The sequence below is a fragment of the Priapulus caudatus genome, unplaced genomic scaffold, assembly GCF_000485595.1.
Source record: "Priapulus caudatus unplaced genomic scaffold, Priapulus_caudatus-5.0.1 Scaffold575, whole genome shotgun sequence".
In the NCBI taxonomy this organism is placed as follows: Eukaryota; Metazoa; Priapulida; class Priapulimorpha; order Priapulimorphida; family Priapulidae; genus Priapulus; species Priapulus caudatus.
This window is the reverse complement of record NW_014577636.1, coordinates 213268-229554: the sequence shown is the minus strand read 5'-3', so window position 1 is coordinate 229554 and position 16287 is coordinate 213268. Positions and strand designations below refer to the sequence as shown.

At 47.0% G+C, this 16287-nt stretch overlaps 1 protein-coding gene across 1 annotated transcript in view; it reads right to left on the bottom strand.

The window, feature by feature from the left end:
* Nucleotides 1-16287, bottom strand: part of LOC106811795 (protein unc-13 homolog B-like) — a 44062-nt gene that overhangs the window by 22616 nt on the left and 5159 nt on the right. The window contains 5 exon segments of the mRNA XM_014815516.1: nucleotides 2417-2523; nucleotides 3846-3966; nucleotides 5046-5265; nucleotides 5983-6060; nucleotides 7006-7014. Coding sequence (XP_014671002.1) covers nucleotides 2417-2523; nucleotides 3846-3966; nucleotides 5046-5265; nucleotides 5983-6060; nucleotides 7006-7014 — 535 coding nt within the window.

The following is a 16287-nucleotide window of genomic DNA, read 5'->3' as shown; positions in this document are numbered from 1 at the left end:
CAGGCAGGCAACACACGTAGATAATACAACGCGTCGCGAAACCCATGTGACAACTCGCGGTGTAGTTTACCCGACTACGAAAAGTAGTTTTCAATACGTTTTTCTCTGACGATTATATGTTTTTTTCTGAGATTCAGTTCAACGCGTGAGTGTACAAAATTCAAGGTGACGTCCCATTCATCGATGTGAAAATGCTAGAAATCAAAGAGAGGTGCAAAAAGCCTCGAAGGTAGACAGACACGGCATTCTGATGATGGCCGTCTTTAGCAAAGATGGCCACTTCCTCGGCGTGCATCTGTTACCTAGCAGGAGAGAAAAGCACCTCCACGCATACCTGCCTTCACGAAGGGAAAAATGTTGTAACAATAACAGCGAGAGAAAAAATAAGAAGAAATAAACATCTGTTAGAGAATCCAAGTACGATATGAGAAAAACGGATGTAGAAGTGAATATCTAACAGAAAAAGAGTCACGCATTGTTGATTTCCGTATATTTATTTTCATAGACGACAGCAAAGACCATTGAAAGTTGACTTTTTTTAAATATAAACCCAAAGGTCCAGACTGCATTTATTGGACAACCACCACAACCGATGACTCCACTACCACGCTACTGTCCGGAATACACACCACATAAGTAACGAGCTCATCTGACATAATCAATTATGTTTCTACGGAAAAATGTGGGTACTTCAATCGTTTATTCCCACTTCTGACCAAGAGAGCCTATACTATAATTCGCTCTGAACGAATGAATCAAGCTGCGAGTTTAAATAAATTAGAGACTCCAACCATGAGAACACACGGCAGCATGCACGTGACCGTCCAGCAACCAACAAATACAAATGAAAACAACGACGTGTTAGGTTAAGCGTGAATTACCTATACTACTATACTATACCACCCACCACCGACCGGAGACGTGCAAAAACACCACGACTCTCCTCACCTTCCCTTCCTCCTCCTCCTTCTCCCCTTCCTCTCCCTTTCTTCCTCCTTTCCCTCCTCTTCCTCCTCCTCCTCCTCCTCCTCCTGCGCATGCCACCACACAACTAGAGACACAACCACCACCTCACGTACGTATCTCCCATGCAGGCAGTCTTAATGCTGTCTCCACAACCACCCTCTTCCTCCTCCTCCTCCTCCTCCTCCTCCTCCTCCTCCTCCTTTTCCTCCTCTAGCACACGGAAAGCTAGCAGCACACTTCACCATTTTCGTTGCTCGTACAGGCAATTTTCGTGGTCGGCAATTTTTGTGGCCGTTGCCGCGTCACAGCACACTTCACCATAAGTTGTTACCACGAGCAATTTTCGTGGTGAGAAATCAAACCGGTTTGATTCTCGGCAACTCGTGGTCACCACTAAATTTTCGTGGTGAGTGGTCGTTGCCGGCCCCCGCACACTTGGCCATTTTTGTGGCGCCCACGAAAATTGCCTGTACGAGCAACGAAAGTGGTTAAGTGTGCTGCCCGCTTAAGACATACGGACGCTACCCACCCACCACATAGCCTAACTCACAACAACCACCACCTCGGTTATTCCACGTACAGTCTCATTCCTTTCCATGTGAAACCATCACGTGCATGCGCCATTGTCCCCCGCTGCGCGTAACAGCCATGCAAAGCTCCAGAAAAACCTGAAACGAGCCGTCGACGTAACACGCCAAGTGTGCAGACCACCACCGCTACCAAGCCCCTGCAAGCATCGCCACCGACCGCCGTCAGGGGTCCCCCCGGGCATCGCGGCGGCGACGAGCGAGGACGGATGCGACCCAGCCACCGACCACCGACCACCAACCAGCCAGTAGATCCCTCGCCGAAGCAGCGACCTAGCACTACCTGTGATGTCAACCTTAGCCCTCCACTTGGACGTGCCGCTGCATATGGCGGCAATCGCGTCGGCGATCCAGGCTATGTGTTCGTCGGGGTGCACCCGGTACACAAGGCTGCAAGGAGAGAAACGACGTACGCGCGCGTCAGCACGGCTAGATCGCGGATTTCCCCCACCGCGCACGCGCGCGCGATGCCTAGGAGGCGCTCACGCCGCCTGCTGTGCGCCACACGCCGGCGCGGCATCGTATTCGTCCCCCCATCGTGGAAATCGTCCCCCTTTTACATCGCGCGCGGGCATGTTGTGTTGCGTCGTCGTCACTGTCAGCCGGATTCGACGCTTAACGCCCGCGCGTGCTGTAGAGGGGGGGCGATCGACACGGGGAGGGCGTATAGCATGCTGCACTGGGCCACGCCTCGTACGTCACAATCTCCACCCATCGGAAGCCGGAATCCGCTTCCCCGGAATTCTCCCTGAAATCACGTCGGCGCACGGGCGTGTGGCAGCTACAGGCGACCGGCGCGCCTCCTAGCAGTCGCGCGCGCATGCGCGGGGGGGACATCGGCGCGGCGCGGGGGAAATACGAACCCGTGATTGCGAGCTTCGCGGACCACTTGGACGTGCCGTCTAGCACGCTCTGCTTCACGGCCTTCATGTGCCCCGCGTGAGACTTCTTGTCGACGCTGAAAACCTTCCTGCAAGTAGCCGGTAACGTTACTACACACTGCGGCAGCAGCGGCGGCCATGACAGTCAGCGACAGCGCTGGAAGCAGTCGCTCCTCCCGTCCCGCGAATAATGGAAAAAAAACTCCGTAATGATAATAATAACAAAGCTGGTAAAAACATCGGCGAATTTATTAGTATTATTGGTAATAAAGCTTAATATAATAAACGGTTGTGATGACGATCAACCCGCGTACGTAGCTCACCGCTGAAAACTTCGGCTAATGTGTGAGAGTGTTAGAAATAGCCCGTAGTTCCCCAGTCAGAGATCGATAACATTTGAGCAGGACTGAATTATTTCTATTGGTTTTTGGACTATAGGCACGAACCTATGTATATTCCACGTATACTCCATCGATATGTATTATACGTATATCATGTAGGCCTATAGTCGCATTATTTATATACTATACATAGTAGTATCAGGTGTAAACAATATTTGTGAATATCTACTACTGACATTATTATATGTAGTTTGAAATCACGAGTTTTGGAATCAGGACTGGCTGGCGTCTTTGAACTTATTTCCAAGCATTATTCCAAACTTTTCCGAACGTGAGCGCAGTACTGTTTCCCACAGACTACCTACCCTAACCCTGTTCCCTTTACTTAGCGCAGTCGTAGTGCGCGATGCATGAACAAACCTGCTCGTTTATCGCATAGGCATTTTCGCTCGCATAGGCATCGCTTTGCATAGGCATCGCGATCGTTTATCGTTTAGGTTATGTCGTGAAACGCTGCATACCACATGTCACACACTGCAAATATTCCCTCACAGACTGAACCCCTTCCCTCTTATAAATGAAATCAGCGTAGAACCTTCAACGATATTCCCTACATTCAGATTCCTATACGTTACGCATTCGCTTATATATTTAATAAAAGCAGAATAGAATCTATATACAATAATAATGCTCATATTCAAATTCCTATATAAAACATTCGGCTATATATTTAAGCAAGCCAGCATAGAATCTATATTCAATAATATTCCCTATATTCAGATTCATATATAACACATTCGCTTATATTCTATCTGCTTCAGTATGCAGAGAAACAGGAGAAAACACTAGTTTGTGGCTTGTATTACCACTAACATACGTCGTATTTATCAGCGCATTGCTAGCAAAAGGAAGCAGATAGCTGGAGGCAGTATATCCCAACAAGGCTCTACGACTGTTTCACGTCGTAGGTGCCACGTAGTGAGAAGCGAGAAGATAACTTGTGGCTAGATGCAGTATACTACCGTTGGACTGGGAACTAACAGCAGGCGTGCGCTGCAGGGAAAACTTACCGTATTGCCTCGAATATCTCCGGCTTGTTTTTCTCGCGTGTCTTCATGCGATCCTTCATGGTCATTATGATGGAGTGAGCCTTGTCATCTGCCCCGTGCTTAGAACTCTTCTCAGCAGCACCTGTAGTAGGTGGCGGGGAGAGAGAGGGACAGGTGTGAGCACAGAGAGAGAGAGAGAGAGAGAGAGAGAGAGAGAGATAGTGGCAGAGAGAGAGAGAGAGGGAGAGATAGTGGGAGAGAGAGAGGGAGAGATAGTGGGAGAGAGGGGGAGAGAGAGGGAGAGAGAGAGGGGGGAAAAAAAAGAAAAAAGAAAAGAGGAAGGGAAGAGATAGTGGGAGAGAGAAGGGGAGAGAAAAGAGGAGAGGAGAGAGAGAGATAGTGCAGAAGAGAGAAAGAGGGAGAGTATAGTGGAGAGAGGGGGGGAGAGTGGAGAGAGAGAGGGGGAGAGAGAGAGGGAGAGATTAGTGGAAAGAGAGGGAGAGAGAGAGGGAGAGAAAGAAGAGAGAGAGGGGGGAGAGAGGGAGGGGCAAGAAAAATAAAAAAAAAGAGGGAGAAAAAGAGAGAGAGAGAGAGGGAAGAGAAGAGAAAGAGAGAGAGAGAGAGAGAGAGAGAGAGAGAGAGAAAGAGAGATACTGAGCGAGACAGATACAGACAGATGAGGGAGAGATACTGAGAGAGACAGATACAGACAGATGAGGGAGAGATACTGAGAGAGAGACGGAGAGAGGGGGAGAGAGAGTACGCGAGCGGGCGGGGGCTTCTATATGTGCCGGCTACGTACTACGTGCATCTATATTTACATCTGTCACGCGTTATATAGAAGTGCGAAATTGCGTGTGCTTCCTTGTGTGAGCGTGTGTGCGTGCGTATAGGTTCGGTGGTGCGTGGCTGCTGCATGAGTGTGTATGTATGCGTGTGTGTATAGGTGGCTGCGTGCATGCATGTGTGTGTGCCTGTGTCTGTGTGCGTGCATGCATGTGCGTGCCCGCGTGCGTGTGCCTGTGTGCGTGCGCATTGGAGTGCATGTGCGCATGCACGAGCCTGTGTGCGTGCATGTGTGCGTGTGCGTTCATACGTCTGTAGGCGTGCGTGCATGTGTGCGTGTGCGTTCATACGTCTGTGGGCGTGCGTGCATGTGTGCCTGCATGCGAGTGTGCGTGTATGTGCACGCGCGCATGCGTCCGTCCGGCAAACACTCACGTTGCAAACAGTCAGCATTGAGCAAATCTTTGCACTTCTCGTGAGTCTTCACCCCACACTCGGTGCAGCGCACGCCCTGACGAGCGATCCCCCACAGCAGGCCCTCGCACTCGTAGCAGTAGGTGGGCGACGTCGCCGTCCAGATGGTGAAGTTGTGCGGCGTCGTGCTTGATATGGGGTAGATTAAGGCTTGCAGCGTCTTCTTGTAGACGTGCATTTTCTGCAGAGAACGACGGAGAGAGAGCAAAACATAAGTCGATATAATTTCGCAAAGCGTGTCTGTGTGTGCGTCAACTCACACAGAATAGCTTCAGATGCTAGCGGGAAGCAAGAAACGAGAAGAAGTTTAAGCAGGTTAAATGCTGACACGAGGACACCTTTAAATGCTATATTCGTTTAGTAACAGTATTACTTCTTTTAATAGTAATAGTAACAGTAATAGCAATAGTAACAGTAATAGCAACAGTAACAGTAATAGCAACAGTAATTTATTCGTAGTAATTGTGCAATGTATGACGACAGAGTGCTTGTCCCATTATCTCAACGCTAAGACAGTAGACGTCATTTATTCCCTGTACATCTAATTATAGCCGTCTGCAAATTACTTCACATACCATCACTAATTAAGTCTCTCAAGGGTCGCCCGATGAGACCATAGAAACAGACATTAAACCTACCATCTATCAATTTACTATCAATTACAATCTATTTACTATTATCATACATATGATATAATAACGACTTAGTTATATATATATATATATATATATATGTTTTTTTACTGGATAGAATTTTCTCACACTAACGGTGAGGGGCTTGCAAGCACACGATCTCGCTTTTAACCAACGTACGATAACTAGAGATAAATAAAAGTAATAAAAATAAAATAAAAATAAAAATAATTAAATAATAAAAAAATAATAGAGGCGCCACTCACCAACTCCTCATCATTGAGAGACGCCCGGGCTACCATGGCAGACGCAATTCCTGCATTGCGTTTCTGCGCTGCCATCGTCTGCAAAGCACGGGAAAGATCGTGATAAAACCTATGCAGTGTCGATGCATGCCACGTAGTCATATAAAGCAAACACGAGCGAAAGACCCGAACGCCCTGTAAAACTATCACGCATATCGCAAATGTTTGAAATTGATGGAATTTTATAAAATCGAATCACATGAAAATGGATCAACAGGAGTGACTCTGGATCTTTTACAAGGATGGTCAACATTTTCATATTTATCTCTTCTCTTAGTGTCGCCGTTGTAATGGGAAGTTATTTTACAGATACTGCAATAAACAATCGCTAAACTAAAAATTGTACATTAGTTAGGGTAGTAGAATAGCATGTCCATTGATGTACAGTACTACAAACGACACGAACAAAATCATGACATGGTATATTATATAATATTCCCCCTAACCAAATCTCTGACATGTAACACTAATAAGGTTTACACAAAATGCAGAGGATACGATTGCTTTGTGAGATGACGGACTACAAGCAATAAACAGAAGCAGACAGAACCTAAAAATGTTTTTGCGTTTCCCACCCATAGTCTGACACCGTTGATTCAGAATATTCTATATGCGGTAATGTCAATGTCCGGGTCATACTGCATATGACGTCTGACAAATGTCAACGACACTGTTAGTGTCACACTGCAGACTTCGTGTGACAAATTAATGTCAACGCCACTACTAGTGTCATACTGCGGGTGTCGGAAGCCAAGCACGAACTGTTTTGGTCGTCTGCCAATTTTTTTGGTTAATAATCGGAACGGTTAGCTGATAACATTGACAAAAGCAAAAGTTCAACGGCCTATGGCACGCCAATAAATGCCGTACTTCACTCCAGGGGGCGCTGCTTGCCCGGGTCCATCTCACGCGGATTTTGTTTTTAGACCTACGAGCTTCACAAACGACTACATACATACACAGCTTATAGACAACATTACTAACCTTCAAGACCTGCCGAACCGCAGGCGCAATAGCAGACCGACACCATAATTAACACGCAGTACCACCACCGGAGTTAATTTTCCGTGAAGGAGCAGCGAAAATACAAATAGAAACACAGTGTTCCGCGTTAGTATAACGGCTACGGCACGGAACGTGACTACATTCACGGCTATATACGACGATGGCGCTAGAACGACGACGATACACACTATTAAGCGAATCACGCGGACATCGACTGACCGGCAGAACGAATAATTGTTACCAGATGAACATTTTTAGCAATTCTCCTTCTCCTACTCTGAAACATATGGAGAAAACCGCATGCACTTCAATACGTTTCAGAAAACGCAGTAATGTCAAAAGAAACGACGACGATTAGATTTTAACGTTAGTAGATAAAACTAGAGAAAGAGATAACACCACGGCAAAAAAATCACGATTCAAATATGATTCTACATAAATGGTGGCCCCCAAAAACGCGACACGAAACACATCATAGCTACAAGATTACCTACTATATATTTTACACACATAACGCTTGTGTACCGCGCCTAACTACCCAGAACTAGTGTATACCTCGTCCAATGTTTCATAATAGCACGCAGAACTAAGGGCAGGGGGGGGGGGGGGTAGCCTGTGGGATGAGCTGGGAGATGTGATGCGAACAGAACACAACGATAAGGTAAAGGTTTCACGACATCGAGAAAATACTGACACACACTCGCGCGCACACACACACACGCACGCACGCACGCGCACGTACGCGCACGCACGCACGCACACGCACATACATACACGCACGCACACGCACGCACACACGAGCACGCACGCCATACGCCACACCTACAAGCACGCACGCACGCATGCACGCACACGCACGCGCACGCACGTACACACGAGCACGCATGCCCGTGAGCGGGCTGACGGCCACCACACAGGATACAGCGTAAAACATAAAGCGATAGAATGAGAGGTGAGAGCAACTGAGAGAGAGAGAGAGAGGGGGGACGGCTGCTGAGAGACGCCACCCACAGAATGAACGATAGAGAAGTCCGGCAGCGTGCACGAAAGTACATACATACACACAGTCCGCTAACTACACGCCTAGCAGAAAACTAAACGCGGCGGAAATAAATAAAAAACTACAGACAACAACAACAACAACAACCGAGATGTCACTCAGGGAAATAGTTGATGCAAACTCGGTCCCGAGTTTTGCAGGGGGTGAAATCTAATTCATTCCAGCTGTCTAAGAAAAACTAAAAACAAACATGTTTCGATTATCAATCGAGAGACCGTCAAGACACTAGGTACAAGTCCATGCGCTCGATCAAGGACGTCACAGATGCAGAAAGTCACCGAGCCAGGAAACGACTAATTAACATGGCTACAGATGGCGCCACCGTACATCAACGGATCGTGCGGGCCATCCCGCCGTCTCGTATAAAAAAGCTCACTTAGCCAGAACGCGTAAGAAGAAGAAATACAGAAGAAAAAACACATACAGGGGAGAAAGCGGCGATGGTGTCATGCCGAATGTATAGAGGGCGACACTGGACTGAGCATAATTTCTACGTTGTCAACCGCCTGACCTCCCCCCTCCCTCCTCATCCCCTAATTAACCACTTATCGACAATACATATATGCACAACGTCGATGAAAGACCAGCATCAATTACAGCTAACAGCCGATCGCGCGTACAGCAACAAGGAAACACGTAATAACAGCCAAGCAGCTTGCGGTGGTGGTGGGGTGAGTGTGGGAGAGGGGGAGATGCATGGCGTAGGGAGGTACCTACGCCTCCTCTTCCCCTCCTCCCCTCCTCCTCCACGACCGCAGCCTTCACAGCAGCACAGCATGATGGGGGGAGGCAGCCACAGCGGAGCATGCAAGGCAATGGCACCTAGCCAACTGTCGTATCTCTCTCTCGCTCACGCGCTCGCTCGCTCTCTCCCTTTCTTTCTCTCTGTTTCTGTTTCTCTCGCTCTCTCTCTCGTCTGCTAATGTTCCAGAGGATATGAAAAGCCCAAACTGCATCACAGTTAAACTATATATATATATATATATAATCCCTGCCGCTTTGTCCTCGTGCGCTCAGCACACACCACACACCGAATCTTTTACGAGACCAACCCAGCGGCCCCTGCTCCCGGTGATATGCTCTTTTGTTTCGGGATGACTCGGAGAGAGCAGACGAAACAATGCAGCTGCTGCTTCCTAGCAACAACGCTGCCAGCGATGATGCGGAGGGCTTCATTTCATAGTTAGCGCACTCACGCACGCACGCACGCACGCACGCACTTACAAATAGACACACGCACTTACGGAAATCGGCACGCACAAATGCACACTCGCGCACACGCACGCACACACACACGCACGCACGCACGCACAGCGCCACACACATACTCTCACACACCCACACGCCACGCACCCGCACACACCGTACGCACACACCACACACACACACACACACACACACACACACACACCACACACACAACACACACACACCACACACACACACACACTGATCTAGACAACCAGTTTGCTACAGGTAATGTAAACCGCAATAGAGGCGGCGCCAGCGGTCGTGTAAGGACGTCCCAGCATATATACAGCGGCATACGTCTAACAAAACACGGACGGAACGCATGCGAAGGTCCGCCATACACGACACGCCAGCCACGCATAATTGTAAACACACACATATATATATATATATATATAGATGTAAATATAAATACATACATACGTACATAAATACAAGCAAACAAACATACACACGTAGCTAGCTATTCATAGAAAATTGGGCGGGAAAGCACCAAAAACTGCCGGCTCTGGGTGCAATAATGTACTTGCTACGATGATGGTGTACGACAGAGAGACGCACGCACACACACACGCACGCATGCACGCACGCATGCACGCACGCACGCACGCACGCACGCACGCACGCACGCACACGTACAGAGGGACTGACTGATTGCACGTCTCAGCAAATATCAATTCTAGATAGAGATGACCGTACATGTTTTTCTCAAAGACAGCGACTCCCGCTTGCCCTCACCTATCCCACTCACCCACCCTCATGTCACTGCGGTAAACGTATCCACAATTGGCTCACTCAACTGCTATGTTATTTGGGCTTCTGAAGGCATTAATGTATGAGATTACATCAGCAAGTGTGATGTCTCAGGCATGTCACCGATGGGCCAAAAAATTCCTCCTTGATCATCCATATACACACACATATATATATATATATAATATATATATATATATATATATATATATATATATATATATGACACTGTAAAACTTTACCGATATAAGACTCGGCCCTACATATTCATTCAACCATTGCATTCTAAAGTCTTACAATCGAACACGATACTAATAACCCCCCGCCATCATTTTTTTCTGCTCGGAAAGTCAAAAATTCGATCGGGCTGAACGTAGCACTTTTCGCATCGCTCGCCAGAGTTTCTGCAGTTTTTCCGCCCCGCCCCGCCGTCACGTGGGTGTGTCCGTGACATGCCCCCCCCCGCCTCACCCCGCCCGTTCCCTCTTAATGTAACATGCGGCGGCTGCACACATCCGTGGGAATTGGCTGCATGCCAGACACAGAGAGCGCCCGCTCTGTGAAGAGACGGGCGTACAAACTGTAACCACAAACAGCTGAGTTAATACCGCGCCACCGCGCACAATCGATCCCGCGCACGCACGGCGCATGCGCAACAACAAACAACACCACGCCGCGGAGGGGGGGGGGGTGAGCACGAGAAGAAGAGACCCACAAAAAACAGAGATTCACCCCCTAAACCACATCATCCCTCCCCTTTTCTCGGACCCCGACGAAGATGCCCCCTCTCGCCACCCTCCCCTCGCCTTATTTTTCGTTGGGATCGCTCTCGGCTCAGAATCGATTGGATTCGCCCTGGCGCGGGCAGCACCTTCCGCCCTAGCGGCCGCACTGCAGCCGACGACGCGCACACGCGCGCGTGTCAACATCGAATGCAGATGCTTATAGCAGCAGTCATGTCCAGACACAGGAAGAAAATGCGACACGAACACGAACAACAAGAGACGACGACGGCAAGCAGAAGGAAACCGGCGTAGCCCGACGACGTCGCTGCTGCCCTCATCATGTACACACAGTAGCATCGTGGTGGACATGCAGCGTACCAATTCGCTGACCAACGGTATGCTCTTCCGCGCGCGGCCGTATGTCGGGCATTGAGTCGATCTAGTGTAGACGGGTTATGTTGCGGCGGCCTGCAAACTGTGTGTACAAAGCCTCGTCACGACGCGTCTATCCCCGCTTACCTTAGCAAGCTACCGGGGGCGTTAAGCTATGGCTATACCTGGAGAGCCGTGAACTTGCGCTTGACATTTGGCATTGACGAGTCGATATCGCGTGAACATGGGATTGTAGGCTCTAGCAGCCTGAAACGATGATAGTCAGCCGGCAGCTCGTCTCTCGGGGGCGTGTCGACCCGCCCTGCTGCACGCCGCCTGCCCGGTATCGCCCCCTGCCCACGCCCCCACTCCCGCCCCCCAACATCACCCTCCCGTCACGTCTCACGCAAATTTATGCGCATCGGGCGATCTTTCGTAGTTAGCGTTATACCATATTTATAGATGCTAAACGGTATACATTAGCCATGACTTACAGGGCCGTACATTGCTGCGTACATGCACGCACGTGGCAAGTACGAAGTTGAAACAGTTGTCACGATCATTCGACAACCACTAGCGCGAAAGCCATTCCTTACTATTTATAGTTAACGAAGGAAGTGAGTAATGGCTAAGATATAATATATAGATTTTTTGTCGGGGGGGGGGCGTTATTTCACCGAAAGACTTTCCCGGTTAAAATTACGTTCTTATTTCCCGCGCTAATTTCCTGTCGTGAACGAATGGTAATGTCACGCTGACGTGTTCCGCCCGCTTACGTCACGCGCTGAATTTTTTTCCGGGCTCGCGTTCGTTTCGACCTTCACAAAGACTTCGCTCGTGGCGACGACGCCATTAAACGACGATTTCGACAAAATTTTGCTACGACTTGCCATCCGCGATTGAAAAGCTTTTAAAAATACATCGGATAGAGTCGCAACGTTAAACGGATAGCACGCGTAAACCGCCCGAGCGCCAATATAACCGCGTCTTCACAGCCGAAAGGAATCTGCCTACAATTGCCCCTGGTCGACGTTGCGTATATATACATGCTATATAATATATGCGATGGGAAATTCTATTGCTTTGTACGCGAGACGTGGAGATTTGGGAACGAGAAGCTAACTGCCATATACGCGCTGGATGCTTGCCCGCGTTATGACCTCGCCTAAAATGCATAGCTCGCTCTGGCCGCACACACGCTAATAAATCCACTCTCGATCTACTCTCGACAATTAGCATGACCAGGCAAAATCTACACGCTGACCATGGCTGCTGAATACGTCAAAACATTAGCTCTAGATAGATAAATAGATAGATAAGGCTCAATGTTAGCTCACTGGAGGAATTCAACATGGTTTCTAATTAAAACATGATTACTGTGGAATTACGCATGGTTACTGAGGTTGATAAGCACGGATATTGGGTGGATGAAGCATGGTTACTCGATGGATTAAGCATGTTACTGAGGGTGAAGGCACGGATACTGGTGATAAGTGCATAGCATACTGGGTGGATTTAAAATCGACCCGGCATGGTACTGGGCATTCAAGCATGTATGCGCGCTGTTACTGGTCGGGTGGATTAAGGCATAGGCTTACTGGGTGGATTAAGCATGTTACGATAGGCATGGTCTGAGGTATAAGCACGGATATGGGTGGATTAGTGCATAGATACTAGCCCGTTATTAAGCCATGGTTACTGGCATTTAAGCATGTCCTGCGTGCATTAAGCATGGTACTGGGTGATTAAGCATGGGTTACTAGGTCCTCGATAAGCATGCTTACTGAGCGAGATAAGCACACCGCGATGCTGGTGGATTAAGTATACCGCTACTAGGTAGATTAAGCATGGTTAGTGGGTGAATTAAGCATGGTATACTGCACTGCGATTAAGCCCATGTTACTGAGTGATTAAGTCATGGTTCTGTGGCAAGTTAGCACAAGTTACCCGGGACAGTTAAACATTGGTTACGGTGGGATTAAACATCTGTACTGGGGGGGCACTGAAGCATGGTTACTGTGGATTAAGCATAGTTACTTGGCCTGTAGATTAGCATAGATTAACTCGGGTGGATTTAAGCATGGTTACTGGGGAAGTTAAACAGTTACTGGGGCAGTTAACATGGTTACTGTGGGGATTAAACATTAGTTACGTCCTCGAATAAAGCATAGTTACTGGGAGCAGGTAAACAGGGCTTACTGGAGAGTTAAAGTCATAGTTAGCTGGTGATTAAATTATAGTTGCTGGGAGAGTTAAACACGGGTTACTGAGAGTTAAGCCATAGTTAGCTGGTTCGTGGTATTAAATTAGGTACGGCGAGTTAACACCGGTTTACTGGAGGCAGTTAGCCCATCGTTACTGGCGCTGATTAAACTATAGTTACTGGAGAATTAAAACGCGCTTACTGGGAGATTAAACGACTAGTTATCTGGGAGGTTAAAACATAGTTCTAGGCCGAAAGTTAAACACGTCTCACTGCGGCAGACGTTAAACACGGTTACTGGCGAGAGTTAACATAGTTTACCTGCGATAGTTAAACATAGTGTCACTAGGGGAGAATTAACTCATGTTTACTAGTTTTTCGCGAAAGTAAACACGGTTACTCGGCGAGAATTAACACGGCTTACTGCCCAGAGTTAAAACATAGTTACTGGGAGAGTTAAACATAGTTACTGGGAGAGGTTAAACATAGTATAGGCGAAGCGTTAAACACGTACTGGCGAATTCAAACCCGCCGGTTACTGGGTGAGAGTAAACATAGTTACTGGGACGTTCAAACATCGTTATACAGTTGGCGAAAGTTACTACGACGGCTTACTAGCGTGAGAATTAACACACGGCTTCACTCGGCAGCAGTTAAAACGCATAGTACTTAGGCCGAAAGTTACAATACACGGTTACTGGGAGAGTGTAACACAAGCTTAACTGGGACGAGTAAACATATTACTCAGGCGAAAGTTAAAACACGGTTCACTGCGAGAGTTAAACACGGTTACTGGAGAGTTAAACATAGTTACTGGAGAGTTAAACATAGCTTACTTAGACTGCGAAGTTAAACACTGTTACTGGGAGAGTAACACGGTTACTGGAGAGTTAAACATAGTTATGGAGCAGTTAAACATACTTACTAGGCGCAAATTAAACACGGTACTAGGGAGAATTAAACACGTATATACTAGAGAAGAATTAACACGTACTAGAGCCAGAAAATTAACAGCGTACTGGAGGAAGATTAAACACGCGTTACTGGCGAGCTTTAACATGGACTACTGAGAAATTAAACATGAGGACTGAGGAGAAATTAAACACGTTCACTGCGGGCGAATTAACACGTTACTGGAGTGAGAATTAAACACGTACTGGAGGAAATTAAACATGGCTACTGGAGGAGAATTAAACATGGCTTTACTGAGGAGAAAATCTAAACATGGTTACTGGAGAGTTCTAAGCACGGTACTGGAGCGAGAATTAAAACAATGCTGACTGGAGGAGAATTAAAGCAGGCTACTGGGGAGACCTAGCTTAAACACGGTATTGTGGCAGAGGAAATTAAACAGGTACTGGAGCGAGCATTAAATTCAAAACGCCGTTTACTGCGAGCGAGAATTAACCATGCGACTGGAGGAGACATTAAACCATGGCTACTGGAGAAAACTTAACATGGCTACATGAGGAGAATTTAAAACATAATGTACTGGCGTCCGCCGAGAGTTAAAACACGCTTCTGGAGCGAGAATTAAACATGGCTACTGGAGGAGAATTAAACATGGTTACTGAGAAATTACACATGATACTCGAGGAGAATTAAACATAGTTACTGTGAGAAAGAATTAAAACATAGTTACAGGAGAGTTTTAAACCTATTACTAGCTGAGGCGAAAGGTTTAAACACGCGGTACTGCGAGATTTAAACACGGGTAATGGGATAAGTTAAACATAGTTACTGGCCGCGATATTAAACATATGTTACGGGGAATTAAACATAGTTACTGGGAGAGTTAAACATATAGTTACTAGGGAAGAATTAAAACACGGTACTAGAGAGAATTAAACATAGTCACTGGGGGGGAATTAAACATAGTTACTGGAGGAGAATTGAAACATCATAGTTACTGGAGCAGTTAAACACGCGTTACTGGCGGGGAATAAAAAACCATTATTACTGGGATACGAGAGATTAAACATAGATACGAGAGCGGTGAGAATACAAACACGGTTACTAGAGGAGATTAAAACACGGTTACATACAGCGAAGCATTAAACACGGGTACTAGAGGAAATTACAACATGGCGTGCGAGAGAATTAAACATAGTCACTGGGGGGAATTAAACATAGTTACTGAAGGAGAATTAAACATAGTTACTGGCAGAGTTAAACATAGTTACTAGGGGAGAATTAAACACGGTTACTAGAAGAGAATTAAACACGGTTACTAGAGGAGAATTAAACATGGATACTGGGGGGAATTAAACATGGCTACTGAAAGGGGGAGGGATCGAGTTAACATGAATTCATCTTACAAAGATTCACTCATCAATCAGGAATAGACTGCTAATGAACATTCAGTAAGATCAACGCGCTATAAATCTCTGCGTAATAAAACAAGATTGCGCTGGGAAATTAAATTAATATGGTCGTAAAAAAGCTCTCTCTCTATAACGACAGCGGCATGGGAACAATGCCGGGGCCACGTGACACGTACCCGAACAGTTGTTATAGCTCATACGCCACACAGAAACCAAGTCAACGCATATATATGTATGATTAAACGACACGATTAGCTGCAAAGTCTATCGATATTAGCACACATAAATAGTTTACCTTACCAAGAACTCATTAAGGTTTACGCAGATGAAAACGCTTCACGAGGTTCTCGTGGAAAATTACTTGTGCTTAAAATCGAATTTGAATATTTTCACAAGTGCAAATATTAAAGACCGTAACAACAAACGCGTAGCGAATGAAAATATGATAAATATGATTAAAACGCGCAGAAACGATCGTTGCAAGGAATTGCTTTTTTGTGCGTGTGCGTGCGTGCGTGCGTGCGTACGTGTGTGTGTGTGTGTGTGTGTGTGTGTGTGTGTGTGTGTGTGTGT